The sequence below is a fragment of the Myotis nattereri genome (assembly GCF_964212035.1).
Source record: "Myotis nattereri genome assembly, chromosome: 3".
NCBI lineage: Eukaryota > Metazoa > Chordata > Mammalia > Chiroptera > Vespertilionidae > Myotis > Myotis nattereri.
In genome coordinates, this window is record NC_138077.1 from 80,091,005 (window position 1) to 80,108,542 (window position 17,538).

Genomic DNA, 17,538 nt, shown 5'->3' on the forward strand with positions numbered 1-17,538 from the left:
TTTAAAATTTCCTCTGAGTATTGCTTTAGTTGCATCCCCAACCTTAGATATGTCGTATTTTTATTTTCATCCAGTTTAAAATATTATCTAATTTCTCTTTTGATATTTTTCCTATGAGCCAACAATGATTTTGTAGTTATTTCGTTTCTAAATATTTGGGGATTTTCCACATCACTGTTACTGATTTCTAATTTGATTCCACTGTGGCCAGATAACATACCCTGTGTAATTTGAATTCTTTTAAATATATTGAGACTTGTTTTATAGCTCAGAGTATGATCTCTTTTAATAAATGTTCCATGTGCAGTTGAAAAGAATGTGTATTCTGCAAGTTGTTTGGCAGAGTGTTCTATAAATGTCAACTAGGTCACATTGGTTGATAGTGTTTTTAAGTCTATATCTCTACTGATTTTCTGTCTAATATTTCATTAAGTTGTTAACAGAGGGGCGTTGATAATTGTGGATTTGTCTGTTTATCATGACACTTTTGTCTTCATGTATTCTACACTTGATCTTGGCCAAAAGGCCAAGAAGCAATATCTTCATGTATTTGGAAGCTTTGTTATTTTTTTTTTAAATGCAGTCAATTTTATTTTCCTTAAACCACAAAATAGAGTCTTTGGTTGTAAAAACATCACTAGTTACAGTCTTGCCAAGAGGTCCCAGCTGGGGAGGGAGCAGTTAGTCTGTGGCCAGACTCCTGAGGGGGTCTCTAAAATGCTAACACCCAGATTAAAAGACTTGGGGCAAGGGTGGTGTTGGTGCTGGCAGGCCTCTAGGAGGGCACTGGGCCCAGGCCTCCATGCCCCAGCCACAGGGGGCGGCGGCTGCTGCACAGGCCCATGGCGCCTGGTGAGGGCCTGCCCAGAAGCACCAGGGCCACCTCTCCATCCCCCTCCTGCAGGCCAGGGCTGGGAGACGGCTCCTGGGATCTCAGTTCCTCAGCAAAATCTGGGACTGCATGTCATATGGAAGCTTTGTTATTAAGTGCATAAATTACTAGATTTGTTATAGCATCTTGATGAATTGAGCCTTTTCCCATATGATACAGCTCTGTATTATTTTTTGCTCTAAAATGACTTTGATATTAATTATGCCACTCCAGTTTTCTTTTGATTAGTATTATCATGTATCTTTTTCCATCCATCTTTTAAACTTTTAAAAAATTAAATTTATTGAGGTTACATGGGTTGATAATAACATTATATAAGTTTCAGGTATGAATCTATACAATGACGTCTGTATACTCTATACTTGACCCCTGTACCCTCTTTGTCCTCTACCCTTCTTTCCTTCTGGTAACCCCCATTCTGGTGTCTATCTTTGAGCTTTTCTTTTGTTCATTTGTTCCTTTTGTTTTATATCCCTCAAGTATAAGTGAAATCATACAGTTCTTCTTTTCTGACTTATTTCATTTAGTATAATACTCTCATGATCCATCCATGTTATCACAAATGGCAATGTTTCTTCTTTTATATGGCTGAGTAGTATTTCATTATAATACTAGAAGCCCGGTGCACGAATTTGTGCACCAGTGGGGTCCCTTGGCCTGGCCTGTGGGATTGGGCCGAAATTGGCTCTCCAATATCCCCCTAGGGATCCTGGATTGCGAGTGGGTGCAGGCCAGGCCAAGAGACCCCACCGGTGCGCAATCAGGGCTGGGGAGAGACGCAGGAGGTTGGCCAGCTGGGGAGGGTTTGTGGGAGGGCTCCAGGGTGTGTCCGGCCCATCTCGCTCAGTCAATCGGCCAGACCCCAGCAGCAAGCTAACCTACCAGTTCTGGAGCATCTGCCGCCTGGTGGTCAGTGCATGTCATAGTGAGCGATTGAGCAGCCTTAGCATATCATTAGCATATTATGCTTTGATTGAACAGCCAACCCGACAACTGGACACTTGATGTACCACATCTTCTTTATTCAGTCATCCAAAGAAGGAAACTTAAGTTGTTTCCATGTGCTAGCTATTGTGACTAATGCTGCAGTGAACATAGAGGTACGTACATCTTTACAAGTAAGTGTTTTCAAAATTTTCAGCTATACTAGTATACCCAGAAGAGGAATTGCTGGGTCATATGGTAGCTCTATTCTTTTACTTCCCTTGCCTTTGTGAACGGGTTTACAAAAAACTCCTCTGAGACCATGGTCTGTAAGTTTAGTGCCTATGTTTTTTTCTATGTATTTTATTGTTTCAGGTTTTATATTTAATCTTTAATCTATTTGGTGTTAGATAGCAGTCTAGTTTCATTCTTTTAAATGTGGCTCTCTAGTTTTCCCAACACCATTTATTGAAGAGACTTTCCTTTCTCCATTGTATGTTTTTGGCTCCTTTGTTGAAAATTAGTTGCCCATATGTGTGTGTGGGTTTATTTCTGGACTCTCAATTCTGTCCCATAAACCTGTGTTTTGCCAAAATCATACTGTTTTGATTACTGTAGTTTTATAGTATAATTTGAAGTCAGGGGGTGTGATGCCTCTGGCTTTATACTTTTTTCTCAGGATTACTTTGGGTATTCGGGGTCTTTTGTGCTTCCGTCCAAATTTGAGTATTTTTTTTTGTTCTGTTGCTGTGAAAAAATGCCATTGGGATTTTGATGGGGATTGCATTAAGTCTGTAAACTGCTTTAAAGAAGATGGCCTTTTTAATATTAATTTTTCCAGTCCATGAACACAAAATATCTTCACATTTCTGTGTATTCTTCAATTTCTTTCAACAGTGTCTTATACTTTTCAGTATACAGGTCCTCACCTCCTTTGTTAAGTTTATTCCTAGGTATTTTATTCTTTTTGTTGCAATTGTTAATAGGATTGTTTCCTTCATTTCTCTTTTTGATATTTTATTGTTAGTATATAGGAGCACAGTGGATTTTTGCATATTTATTTTGTATCCTGTAGCTTTATTGTACTTGTTTATTATTTCTAACTAGGGGCCCAGTGCACGAATTCGTGCACATTGAAAGGAACTGTGGGCTGCGAGGCTGCGGTGGGCACAGGGGTGGGTCTTGGCCCATCCTTTGCACCCCCCCCGGCCCCTCCCACACAGCCTCCAGTCCACTCCCGCCACCCCCACACGCTGATGGCACTGGCTGTGCTTGCACCGCTGATGGTGCTGAGTGATTGGGACCGGTGCCCGGTGCCGGCAGCAGGTGCAAGCAGCAGCTCTGGCACCAGCTGCGGGTGTGAGCGGGACCTGCACCGGCAGCAGCTGCAAGAGGCGGCTGCTGGCCCCGATTGCCACTCAGGAGCAGGGGGAGGTGGAGAAGCCCTGAGGGGCGATCGGGGCCTGCAGCCACCACTTGCACCCACTGATGGCACCGAATGATCAGGGCCAGCGCCGGGCACTGGCAGTGGGTGTGAGCGGCGGCTCCAGCGCTGGCAGCAGGTGCGAGTGGAGCTGGCGCCAGCAGCAGGTGCAAGCGCCAGGCGGGACTGCGGTGCACGGAAGCAAAGAATTTTCAGTAACCACCAGAGGCTTGCCTCGACAGTGACCAGCACTCTGCCTTGGTCTGGCGCACCCGCTCACCTGCTCTACCATCTAGTTGTGGCCGATGCCTGCCATGTTCCGCACGTGCCCCCTGGTGGTCAGTGCATGTCATAGCTACCAGTTGTTTGGTTTGGTTGTTCCGCTGTTCGGTCTATTTGCATATTAGCCTTTTATTATATAGGATAGTTTTTGGTAGAGTCTTTAGGGTTTTCTATATATAGGAGCATGTCATCTGCAAATAGTAACAGTTTTATTTCTTCATTTGGAATTTGATTTGGGAAAATTTGTTTAAAAATATCAAGTTTTGGACACTTGACTAAAAATGATCATAGACAGTTATAGTAATTTTTAATGCCCTTTCCCTCCTTAGACCTTGGTATAACTACTTAATATCATATTCTGAAAAAACTTATAGTTTTCTGCTTCTGTCTGTAAGCCATCTTACACAAAGCTTTAAATATTTTTGTCTTTGTTTCCAGTAGAAGAGCTCCTTTTAACAATTCTTGTAATGAAGGTCTTTTGGTGATAAATGCTCTTAGTTTTTATTTGCCTGGGAAAGCCTTTATTTCTCCTTCATATCTAAAGGATATATTGCCCTGGCTGTTTTGGCTCAGTAGATGGAGTGTTGGTCTGCGGACTGAAGGGTCCCAGGTTCAATTATAGTCAAGGGCACGTGCCTGGGTTGCGGGCTGATTCCCAATAGCGGGTGTGCAGGAGGGAGCCAATCAGTGATTCTCATCATTGATGTCTCTATCTCTTCCTCTCCCTTCCTCTCTGAAATCAATAAAAATATATATAAAAATAAATAAATAAATAAAGGATATCTTTGCTGGGCGTATTATCTTTGATTGATGGTTTCTGTCTTTCAATATTTTAAATATTTCTGCCTAGTCCTATCTTATAATGTTTCTACTGAGAAATCTTATGATACTCTAATGGGGTTTTCTTTGCAAGTTACAGTCCCTCCCCCCCACCTCCCACCCCCCATCTGCCTTGAGAATTCTTTCTTTGTCATTTAACAGTTTGAATTAAATATGTCTTGGAGAACATCTTTTTACGTTGATATAATTAGGTGTTCTGTTAGCTTCCTCTATTCTAGACTTTAGTTCTTTCCATAGGGAAGTTCTCATTAATTTCTTTGAGTAGGCTCTCTATTCCTTTTCCCTCTGGTTTGCCTGTTACCCTTATGTTGCTCTTTTTGTATTGTGGGTGTTTTTTTTCATCATATTATTATTATCATTTTAAATATTTTATTGTATTGATTTTGGAGAGACAGGGAGGGAGAGGGGTAGAAAGATAAAAACATCAATGAAGAGAGAGTCATTTATTGGCTGCCTCCTGCATGCCCCCCATCAGGGATTGAGCCCAAAATCATGCATATGCCCTGACCAGGAATTGAACCGATGACCTCTTATTTGTTGATGCTCAACTACTGAGCCACACCAGCTGGGCCTATATTACTGTTTTTAATGTCCAGAGTTTATAATACAAGAATAGAACAGATCCCAGACTCAAGTTTATAAATTCTCAATTGGCTTGTGAGACCAGTTGATATACTTGTTATCTAATTTGGCTTCTGGAAGATTTCATTCAAATCCTCAGTGGTCATCTGATCAAATAATTTGTTTTTCTTTCTCAGCTCTGTCTCCTATTGCTCAGTTCTGGTCTGTGAGAGAGACAGAAACTTAGCACAACAATTCACACCTTTTTTCTTCTGCACCCAACAGGGCACTCTACTTACTTTTTGGCACAAGAACCTTTGGGACATTAAACTTCTCAAAGTCAGCTACCACGCCAGCTTTTGCCACATCGCCTTGTAGTAAGTCCAGTTGATAGATAGTAGGTGGGTTGTCAGGTAGAGTAGCCAACCTAGAGGTAAGGTTCTCATTCCAAGATTACAGGGAGTTAGCAGTGGCCTTCTGGCCTCAGGCTATGAAATACACTAGTTAATGGCCCTTAGAGCAAGTGTTTGCATCTTGAGACCCCAGTGGCCACAGTCCGCAGCCCCTTATGTTGCTCTTTCTAATCAGTTTTCATAGAGGTCTTTTATTGTTTAGTTTTCTCTTCCTACTGGCTCATTCTAGGTTTCTGTCTTCAAGTTCACTAATTCCCTCTTCTGTCTGTTCTGCTCTATTTCCAGTGGTCTCTGGTGGATTCATCTCCTTTATTGAGATCTTCAACTACAGAATTTTTGCTTGGTTCTTTTATAGTTTTAGTTTGTTTGATAAAATACTTATGTTCATTAATTTTATTCCTGAGCTCTTTGGACTGTCTGAGTTTTCTTGTATATCATTGAGTTTCTTTATAAGTGTAACCTTGAATTCAGTCACTTAAAATACTGCCTTCCAGCCCTAGCTGGTTTTGACTCAGTGGATAGAGCTGAAGACTGAAGGGTCCTGAGTTCAATTCTGGTCAAGGGCACAGGCCCGGGTTGTGGGTTCCATCCCCAGTGTGGGGCATGCAGGAGGCAGCCAATGAGTGATTCTCTCATCATTGATGTTTCTCTCCCTCTCCCTTCCTCTCTGAAATCAATATATATTAATAAATACATAAATAAAACACTGTCTTCCATGGCTTTGAGTTTCTGGAGATGCCATTTTTCTGTGCTCCCAGTTATGGTTCCTGGTATTTGACAGGTTGTTTTTCTGCCTGCGCCTTTGAGGTAGTATTCCTTCATGTTTACTGTTTTGCTCTTAGCAGTTCAGCAGGTTGATAGGGTGCTTTCTTTTCACTGTGCTGTTTGGTATGTCTCAGCTTTACCATGCCCTGCCGGACTGTGGGGCACAGAGGCAAATTGGCTATCTTGTGCCTCCCCCTTCCTCCTTCCCTTAACAAAGGTGTATGGCGGCAGTACCACTGTTTTAAGCCTTCCAGCCACCTCTACTTGGCTCTGTACTGATGAGGGGGAAGGGAAATGCCTTTTCTTGGAGGGCAAAGTGCTTCTGCTCCTCTTACACTTCAGGCCCAGCTTCTCCACTGCTCTCACACTCACTGGAGCCATGGTTGGCACTGAATTATGTCAGCAGCCAGCATCTGTTCTTCCCTTGTCCTGCCTCCTCCATTTGTTTCAATACGCCCACCTTCAGATGTTCCACTGTGTGGATCTTTCAGATGTTTGTGGAGTAGGGATTCTTTATTTAGTTGTTAATGGAATCCTCTCACTTCATCATGATGCTGATGTCCCATCCTTTTTATTTTAAACTGTTTCTTCATATGTAAAGTGGGTTTCTTTTATGCAAATACAGCTGGGTCATGCATTTTTATCCAATTTGACAATCGCTGCTTTTTACTTGGGGTGTTTAGACCAATTATGCTTAATGTGCCATAGATGGATTTAAATATATCATCTTTCTATTTTTTGTATTGATCACATTTGTTCATTTCCTTTTCCCTTCTCCTTTCTCTTGAATTAACTGAATGTCACTCCGTGATTCACTTTATCTACTTTATTGGACTACAAACTATAATTCTTTGTAGTGTTATTTTAATTGTTGTTTTTGGGTTTATAGTATACATCCTTAACAAGAATCTTTCCTCAGGTACACACCTACCAATTGGGATGTAAGAATATTACAGTGTACTTCATTTCACTTCTCCCTTTGTAATTGTCATACTTCAACATATGAATCCCATAATAAAGCTATTTTTGTTTTAAACAGCCAGTAATCTTTTAAAGAGATTTTTAAAAAGTGTACCTTACATTTACCAACATATTTACTATCTCTAGTACTCATTATTTTGTGTAGGTCTATTAAACTTCCGCTTGAAGGACTTTTTTTTTTAGCATTTCTTGTAATGTAGGTCTGCTTGGTGGTTTTCAGCTTTAGTGTGTCTGAAAATATTTTAATTTTGCCTTCATTTTTTTAAAAAATATATTTTATTGATTTTTTACAGAGAGGAAGGGAGAGAGAGAGAGAGCTAGAAACATCGATGAGAGAGAAACATCAATCAGCTGCCTCCTGCACATCTCCCACTGGGGATATGCCCGCAACCCAGGCACATGCCACCGACTGGAATTGAACTTGGGACCCTCCAGTCCACAGGCCGACATTCTATCCACTGAGCCAAACCGGTTTCGGCATTCATTTTTTTTTTTTAAATATATATTTTATTGATTTTTTTACAGAGAGGAAGGGAGAGAGAGATAGTTAGAAACATCGATGAGAGAGAATCATCGATCAGCTGCCTCCTGCACATCTCCTACGGGGGATTTGCCCGCAACCCAGGTACAGGCCCTTGACCGGAATCGAACCTGGGACCTCTCATTCCGCAAGCTGATGCTTTATCCACTGAGCCAAACCGGTTTCGGCTTGGCATTCATTTTTAAGAAACTATTTATACTGATTATAGTATTCTAGACTCACCCCCTCCCCCCTTCCCTCTTGTGACACTTAAATTTGCTGCAGTATTATGCACTAGATTGCATTCCTGGAGTTCTTATCCTTTATTCCTCTATGTAATGTATATAACATGGCCCCTGATTTCACTTTTGAGAACGTGATAGCTGACCAAATTTAACCCTGAATTTGGTCCATTTGAAGGGGGAGAACATTGCAGTCTAAGGCCCTAAAAATGTTTTAACTCATTGCCCTGTACTCCCTGACTTTCTAATGAGTCAGTCAATGCTTTTTCTTTTTTCTTTTTTTTTTTAATACTTTGAAGTCTGGTATTGCATGTTGGAAATTTGTCACCTGCAATTTAGATAACGCTAACTCATTTAGCTAATTTAAGTGACTCCCTGACAGGGATGATAATGTATGTTGAAATACATCAGAGGGTGCTGCTTGACTTTGACCCAGCTATTTGAAGTGGAGAGCTAACAGATAATAGGTGTAGTGGTTGCAATGAAGAAATTACTAACATTGCAGGGTTTAAATGACTTAGTCAGGTTGTGACATCAAGTGGGTTTTTAGGGAAGGACTCCTTGCTGCCACCGAAAGGTCTGTGCAGAGTACGAGTATACCAAGTGGAAAAGGGCTGACAAGAAGTGCTCTCCTGGCTCTAGTTTGTCTTTCATGCTGCCTCTGAAGCACTGCTGGGAGGTTTGGTGGCGAGTGGGCTTGATGAAGTGAGGATGGGAAGGGAGATGTGCCTTCTGTGGTGTTTGCACTGATCAAACACACTGTCAGTGCTACAGGCCTCATAGACTTTTCTCCTCTGTGCCTTGTTTTTGTATGCAGTTTATTTTTTTGGTCAAACTATCATCTTTATTTAGCTGTTTCTTCTTGGGTGAAGATTGGAGAATAAAGCTACTTGTTGGAAGAGAACGCACTTCAGGATAAAATGGGCTTGTTAAAATCAGGAATTAATAAGTTAAGCCTTAGCTGGTTTGGCTCAGTGTATAGCGCGTCGGTCTGGGTTCAATTCCAGTAAAGGGCTCATAACTCAGTTGTAGGCTTGATCCCTGGCCCTGGTTGGGGCCTGTGGGAAGCAATTATCAGTGTTTCTCTCTCTCCCCCTCCCTTCCCACTCTTTTCAAAAATCACTGGAAAAATATCTTCAGGTGAGGATTAACAAAAAAACAAAAGTTAAGCCCCAGATCTATAGTTAAATAACTAAAACACATCCATACAAGGGTATTTACTGATTACTTCATATCTGGTTCAGATGGACAGGAGTCTGGAAGGTGGAGCATGGCGGGCAGTGTGTTTGATTCCACTTTCTCCTGAAAGCTGTTACTGTAAAGTCTACACATGTATTCCTTTGTGCTCAGCGACCATGGAACCTCAGTTCTCGGACTTAATTCGTTCTGGAGCTGTTCCAGAAGCAATTTGTTTGAAAACCAAATCATTTTTTCATCCCAGACCCTCAAGTGATTTTGCGTTTTAACTTTTCTTTTATACAGCACATGTCTATAAGCAAACAATCCTAAAATTTATCGAACCACCCTCTGCAGCCTTAAGTGAATCACTTTCAGTACTCATTCCAGGGGTGTCTTTCAGGAAGTCAGTATGCAGCATCTTCACGTCATTGCCTCCAAAATGCTGTCATTGCCTAACTACCTTTCATTTATCCAAATCAACAACCGTTTTTCTCTCTTCAACTGCCTGTGTTGTTTCTTTCACACCCTTAGTAGCATTAGCACTTTATTTTTTAAAAAAATATATTTTATTGATTTTTTACAGAGAGGAAGGGAGAGAGATATAGAGAGTTAGAAACATCGATGAGAGAGAAACATCGATCAGCTGCCTCTTGCACATCTCCCACTGGGGATGTGCCCGCAACCCAGGTACATGCCCTTGACCGGAATCGAACCTGGGACCCTTCAGTCTGCAGGCCGACGCTCTATCCACTGAGCCAAACCGGTTTCGGCTCTGACCACTTTTACTAGTACACTGCTACCTTGTCCTTTTCATTTTTTTTAAAAAAACATTTTTATTGATTTCAGAAAGGGAGAGATAGAAACATCAATGATGAGAATCATTGATTGGCTATCTCCTGCAGGCTCCCTACTGAGGATAGAGCCCGCAACCCGGGCATGTGCCCTTGACCAGAATTGAACCCAGGACCCTTCAGTCCAGAGGCCGATGCACTGTGCCAAACCGGCTAAGGCTACCCTTTTTATTTTTAATTTTGTCCTGAAGTAATTTCATCTACATGCATGGTCTTAAATACATGCTAATTCTCAAACATGTAGTTTCACTGTTGGTGTCTCCTCACCAATTGGAAAAAAGGACTTCATCTTGCCAGACTAACTTGGATGGCTTATTTTAGCTCAAACTCATCATGTCCCTTCACTTATATTTTTAAAGAAAATGTTGCCCTAGCCCGTTTGGCTCAGTGGATAGAGCATTGGCCTGTGGATTGAAGGGTCCCAGGTTTGATTCCCATCAAGGGCACATGACCGGGTTGCAGGCTCGATCCCTAGTAAGGAGTGTGCATGAGGCAGCCAATCAATAATTCTCTCTCATCATTGATGTTTCTGTCTCCCTCTTCCTCTCTGAAATCAATAAAAATGTATTTTTAAAAAAAGAATGAGTATTTCCCTATTCTATAGAAAGAAGATCATTACCTAAGTCCTAGAGGAGTTTATTCTTCTCATCTATATTTTCATACCACACTGTATATAACTTTTGGCACCCAAACTGGAAATTCTCCATAATCCAAGTTAACTTTTTCAGCTCAAGATCCTTAACTGAATCATGTCTGCAAAGCTTATTTTTGTCATATAAAGTAACAGCCACAGGTTCCACAGATGAAGATGTGGATATTTTTGGGAGGACCATCATTCTGTGTGATGGCTTGTAAACAGACTTCAAGAAGAGATAGGAAAGCTTGAATGTAATATTTATTTGGTGAATTTACATATGAGGTCATTTACAAAAGTAAAGATACAGACAGATGCAACTTTCAGTGCAGGTTCAAATATTTTTTAGAACAGGCAGTAGTCCCCGAGGACTGGAATGACAGTACTGAATGGCACATGCTTCCGTTTCCTTTGTGTGTTTACCCCCGCCCCATGGGGTAGAAAGGGGGAGAGAATGTTAGTGTTAATGTAAATACAGCCATGCAAATAAAAACGGTGGTGTTTTGTGCTCTCTAAGTCACAGGTTACTCAGAGATGTAGAGCATTTCTGTGTTCAGGGGTTATTGTAAGAGCATCATCTAATAACTAAAATGCAGAGCTTTCATATTTTCCATTATCCAAGTCATCTTAAATTGTATTATCTGCCCCCACTCATTAGTTAGAGGCCCTCAGTATTGTGCAGACTCTGACTTTGGAAGGGAGTCATTTCTAATAATTTCTTAAAAGATAGCATTTATAAACAATCTTTTTGGTTTCAATAGGATAAAGCACCCTTTAAAAGGGGGGTAAAATGCTCCTTTACTCCCAACAATGTAAACTCTAATTAGACTTCATTTCCAAGAAAGTGTAACCAAAGGCTTGGTGTTTTATTCTAGGGCTTAAATAAACCTGTCACTACCCAGAACATCTCAAAACAAGAGACCCCTTAAGAACACAGCCACCAGAAAAATGCAGCATAAAAGTAAAGGGATGGTCCATAAAAGTGACAACTGGGAAAAAACCCAAATGTAAAGTGATTTCTAAGTAAAAAGGTAAGGTAAAGAGAAACAAAACAAAAACCTGCTGTCAGTATCCCTAATGAAGTCAGTCGGCCTTAGAGAACAAGATTAACTGAAAAATAAAAGCACTCCACAGGTCCTTAGCGTCTTTGAAAAGATTGGCTCCAATTCCTTAAGCACATTTAGCCACAGTTGAAGCACTAAGCTTCAGAAAATGCTATGCTTCTGGCTCTTAAGAATTACTTCATTTTTGAACCTTTAGCCCCATTTTCTCATTAGAAACTTTAAGCTAATTAAATACTCCCATGTATCACACTCCATCTTTAACATACAACCAACCTGCATTTTCTTTTAAAAAGACACTATTTAATAGTAATTACAGAAAATAGTCATGGGCAATTAAAAACACATTCATTTCACCTTACCTCTTACCTGGTCCATTCCTCCATTAACTCAGTCTTCCAGCACATACATCAATCATAATATTTGCTTCTGCATAATTTACAATGAAAACCAGCTGTTGTGGACTTGAAGAATAATGTACATTATCCATCAGAGTTGAAGGGGTAAAAAGGCTGAACAGTTGCCACTGAGTCAAACATTCTGCAGAATTAGAGGCATTGTGCATGCTGACAGTACTTTAAAGGGTGCTCCCAGTTTTGCTGCCTTAAAAACAAAATCCCCATGTAGGCTTTATTTCTTTCAAAAAACCCCAAAACTCAAAGGGATTAATTGGATCTAAAAGAAACCAATTTTCAACATTTACTCTGTTACTTTAAAAACCAACATGCTGTAAAAATACTTATATTACACACATACACACACACATAAAGACAAAAGCATCCATCTCCCCGCCCTCCTAAAAAAAAAAAAGTGCCAAATCAACAAATAAAAGTTTTATTTGCATGGCCAATTATCATTTGTACTCTTTGCAACTTCATTTTAATAATCCTTGAACAGGTCTTAAGCTTTTGTTGCACAGGGAATAAAAGCTGCAACACTGCACACTTCCTCCAACAGTCACTCCCACAACACTTAAATGTGAAACAGATGTAACGAATGACAGCAGCACAAACAGGAAATACCAAGTTCCACCATCGAACACAGTTCATGACAGTGTCTTTAGAGTTCAGTTGCAGAGGGGGTAAACTTCTTCTAAAAAGAGAGTCATGTTCCCTTCCCCTATTTTATAATGTTGGTGGCTTTAATCCGTATTTCTTTGCAACTTCTGTCTGGGCGTGGGCTGCATCACAGAGTGAGTATAGATGAGCCATCTCCATTTCCGATTTGGCCAGGTTAATAGCTTTGTTGAACATGTCAATGGCTTTCTCCATGTTTCCTCTAAAAGAACAAAAATTTTAAACATTTCATTCAACAAGCTCCTCACAGAATGCAATGAAGTTAGTGACGTTATATTGAGTCTGACCCATAAATTTCAACTACAGCTCTAATAAAATGGTTCTTTATAGTAAAACAAGGCACACAGAAAGTGCTTGATTACAATTACTGTGTGCTTATTATACCTGTTATAGTCTTGTTTTACAGATAACAGTTGAGAGTAGAGAAATTAAATGACTTGTTTTTAATCTTCCTAATTCCTATGTTTGACCAAATAGAGCAGGCTAACTGTTAGGTTGATAATTCTGTATGGCCCACAAATGATGTTATGAATATCCAAAGGGCCCTTGGCAGGGAAGGTTCCCCAGCCCTGCTCTAGAAAAGTGATAGCCTCACAGAATAGTAGTGGCACTTAGGGGCCTCACCTTCATAGATCTGTGAGTCCACTTCCTTTTCTCACCTCTTACCACCATGTTCCCATCCTATGCACCTCACTCCAGTCACACAGGTCTACCTGAATTCCTTGACTGTGCTACATACACCCATACCTGCATTATTGCCTCTTTGCTTGATTCTAGTCAGCTCCTCACCTTTCTAAGGCACAGTTCAAATCTAGCATTTTCATGAAAACTATTTTCCACTCCCTCCCCAGTGTTCACATAGTTCTGTTGTCATTCTATGCATAAATAGATGTATATACACCACAATCCTAGTAGATCCTTAGTGGACACCCCTCAATTTCTAGAACTTAGTACAATACCTGATAATTAGTATCTTATTTTTTAGTAAATGGGTAAATATGCTTGGTCAAAAAATATAATTTACCGTTTACAATCTAAGTGTGATTTGGTTTTATATAAACTTACTAAGAACCAAGAGCTGTGTTAAGTAACTAGTATTAGCTATGTATATAATACATGCATATCATCTTACAATAAATATTAAGTCCCTACTCTATATATGCCAGTTAGACTAAGAAGTACAGTGTACCTGTGGGGCGACTAACCTCCTATTCCAACAGATAGACATTAACAACAACAACAACAAAACTTGAGTTCAGATATCAGGTAGACAACAGGTTTGCTAAATCATAGGGTAATGAGCAATTTCACTCCATTCATATGTCTTTATTTTTAAGACAGGATTTAGAATGAATTTCTTAAAAGTTAAAATTAACTCACAAATAAAAGCCATCAAACCTCATAACCCAGGGGTCCTTAACCCAGGCTTTATGAACAACTTAAATGCAAAGTGCTTTTATATGTGCATCATCCTAAGAAAAATCCACAGGTCTGCTCAAAAAGATTAAGAACTGCTTTTCCAACCTATTCTAATACAAGAATATTTTATTCACATTAACAAATTGACAATTAAGAAATAATTTAATATTTACATGCAACCATTAGTACAGAATAGTTAAAAAGAACCATAAAAATTTTCATCAGCCTGTATTTATAATCTGCCTATTCTGAGCAGACAGAGGACCCCAGGAAGGGCTGAATGACAGAAAATTACAACTCCTACTGATTCCTAACAAGCAAAGTGGCAAGATCAGTTATTCTGATGTCAGTGAAAGACGGGCTCATTTCCTGTCTACTTGGCTCACTTGTGTAACTTGTCAATTTAACCCATCTGGGCATCAGTTTCTATATTCTTCAATTACACTAAGAACCATATAATCTCCAGCTTCTAATGATAAAGACTGGTGTAAAGATTAGTTGAAATAATATTTGGAAAGCACCTAAGGTTCTGTACCTGGCCATAGAGTAGGTGCTCAAGTGGATGGCAATTTCAGTATTAAGAGATGGTATACACTGAACTCTATGGCACAAGCAGTTGTCACCTGTTAATGGTGGATCTCAAGTGCAATTCTGGATAAACATACACAAAACAAGAAGTTATGAAAAGAGTTGCAAGAAAATCTTACCTAAGTCCCTGATTTTAAAGAAAACTCAGGCTCAGAGCTGATCCTGCAACTTGGCTGGTTGCTTCTCTGTAACAGGTTCTAGTTCTCTTGGCCACCTGGCTACCATTCCTTATGCTGCTACACTGTACTGCCTAAGCCCTCTGCAGGCTTTTTTTTTTTTTTTTCCCAAAGAGGAAAGAACACACAACAGGAATTGGAAAAGATGAAATTTTCCTTTGTAATACATATGCTTGACTTAAACAACTTTTAAATTGGAAAAAGAATACAATAAGGCAAATAAAAGTTGCATAGTTTTGAGGGAAGCGCGCCTCAAAAGGCATAACATATTAAATACTTAAAAATTTAATGGATATTGACAATATCTTATCTGTAATGAGAAGGATGGAAAGATAAAATATCTACAGAGCTGCCTTAAATTTCCTAAGAACAGACTTTGGAAGTTACCTTTGTACTTCAATAGTTCCCATGGTTTCATAGGCAAAATCACATTTACTGTCAATTTCAATAGCTTTGCTGATAAGCTCCAAACCTCTATCCAGGTCTTGCTTCCACTGAAGTTGAAGTAAACTGCAAATGCAAAAAGGCAGTCAGACTGACCATGGGCCAATAGCAACAAGAATGTAAGTATATGACTCAATTTCTGCCCTCAATGAATTTTTATTTACAAAAAGAAAGCAAAACCTAAAACAGTATATAATCAGCAAATTGTTTTTATTTCTCAATTTACATTTGTTTTGTATTCTAAATTCCTTATGAAAAAAGTGTCAATGGAAACAACCTAAGTGTCCATTGATGGATGCATGGATAAAAAAAACTTGGTGCACACACATACGCACACGAGGACTATTACTAAGCCATAAAAAGGAATCCTGCCGAAACCGGTTTGGCTCAGTGGACAGAGCGTCGGCCTGCGGACTGAAGGGTCCCAGGTTCAATTCCGGTCAAGGGCATGTACCTGGGTTGCGGGCACATCCCCGGTAGGAGATGTGCAGGAGGCGGCTGATCGATGTTTCTCTCCCATCGATGTTTCTAACTCTCTATCTCTCTCCCTTCCTCTCTGTAAAAAAATCAATAAAATATATTAAAAAAAAAATTAAAAGAAAAAGGAATCCTACCATTTGCAACAACATGGATGGATCCTGAGAGCATTATGCTAAATGAAATAAGTCAGACAGAAAGTCAAATACTGTATGATCTCACTTATACGTAGATTCTAAAAAAGAAAAAAACAAAAACAACCAAAACCAACCTACTCATACAGAGAACAGAGTGATGGTTGCCAGAGGCAGGGATGAGGGTTGAGTGAAACTGATGAAAGGAGTCAAAAGGTACAAACTTCTAGTTACAAAATAAGTAAATCATGATAATGTAATATATAGCATGGCGGCTATAGTTAATAATACTGTATTGTGTATTTGAAAGCTGCTAAGACAGATCTTAAAAGTTCTCATTATAAGAAAAAAAAATTGTAACTATGTACAAAGACCTGTTAGACTTACTGTGATAATTTCACAATAACTATAAATACTGATTTATTACGTTGTACACCTGAAACTAGTATATCTTATGTCAATTATATCTCAATAAGAAAGAAAGGACAAAGTGTCCAATAGTTGGGCTCTATAAATTACCTGTAAGCTTAATTGTTTTACTTTGTATAAATTTAAGTGAAGTTTCTTTTTTATTATAGTTCAAGTACCTACCATGTTTCCGATTTTGACACAAGTAACATTTGATAGGATGTTCAGAACTGAAATCCTTAAGCTAAAGTGAAATAGTACATTTATTGATTGCTATACAAGAATGAAACATAAGTAAAATTTAAAAAATTAACAGTGAAGCATCCATACCATTAATAAATTTATTAACTCAGTGATACTCTACACTACAGTACTTTCCTCAGTGACCAAAAGAAATCCATCTTATTACTATGCAAGAAATTTGGTTTTTTTACTGGAACAAACAGAAGCACAAAAATACATACCCTTTATGAACATATGTTGTGGCATTATCTGGTTCCAAATCAATACATTTATCATACATTTCATCAGCTTTACCAAACTGTTGTTGATCTGTTAATGCCTAGGTGAGGAGATACTTCAGTTATATTAACATAACTGTCAACCTAAACAGTTAAAAGTATATTGCTTATTAATTATGAAAATTTATTTCCTTTATCCATCTCTTTACAAATTATGATGTTTGGAGGATATAAAATGCTACAACTTAATTATGTTATAAACATGAAATCTTAACTGTCCACAAACCCCATTCTTGGTGCCAGTTCTAATATCAGATTTTCATAGGTACATTTATGTCACTTATTCATAACTTATCAAAATATATCCTAAAGGAATTTAAAGGCAATACTCATTTGGAAGGATAAATTCAGGTATGTGTGTTAAATGTCATCAGTCATTCTTTAAAAATTGATTAAAAAAAAAAAAAGCAGTTACAATGAACTATTTTAAAGCAAACCCCATGGCAGAAATCAAAGGGTTGGTTATGTGGGTACCAGATCATACTCAAACTGTAACTTTGAGTGTTTTTTTTTTCTTTTTTTAAGTTATACCATGTCACTCCCTCTCTCCCTCCCTCCCTAAAAAGCAATGGGAAAAATATCCTCAGGTAAGGATTAATTATATATAACTACTAGAGGCCCGGTGCACGAAATTCGTGCATGGGGAGAGGGGTCCTTCAGCCTGGCCTGTGCTCTCTCACAATCTGGGACCACTTGGAGGATGTCAGACTGCTGGTTTAGGCCTGAT

At 39.2% G+C, this 17,538-nt stretch overlaps 1 protein-coding gene across 1 annotated transcript in view; it reads right to left on the reverse strand.

Moving 5' to 3' along the window:
* Nucleotides 1-10,751: 10,751 nt before the first annotated feature.
* TOMM70 (translocase of outer mitochondrial membrane 70) overlaps nucleotides 10,752-17,538 on the reverse strand; it is a gene marked incomplete at its 5' end in the record, with an annotated part of 44,658 nt that continues 37,871 nt past the window's right edge. The window contains 3 exons of the mRNA XM_081086742.1: nucleotides 10,752-12,846; nucleotides 15,215-15,337; nucleotides 16,755-16,852. Of these exons, the coding sequence (XP_080942868.1) occupies nucleotides 12,693-12,846; nucleotides 15,215-15,337; nucleotides 16,755-16,852 (375 nt within the window). The 3' untranslated portion in view covers nucleotides 10,752-12,692. The remainder of the gene's footprint in view (nucleotides 12,847-15,214; nucleotides 15,338-16,754; nucleotides 16,853-17,538) is intronic.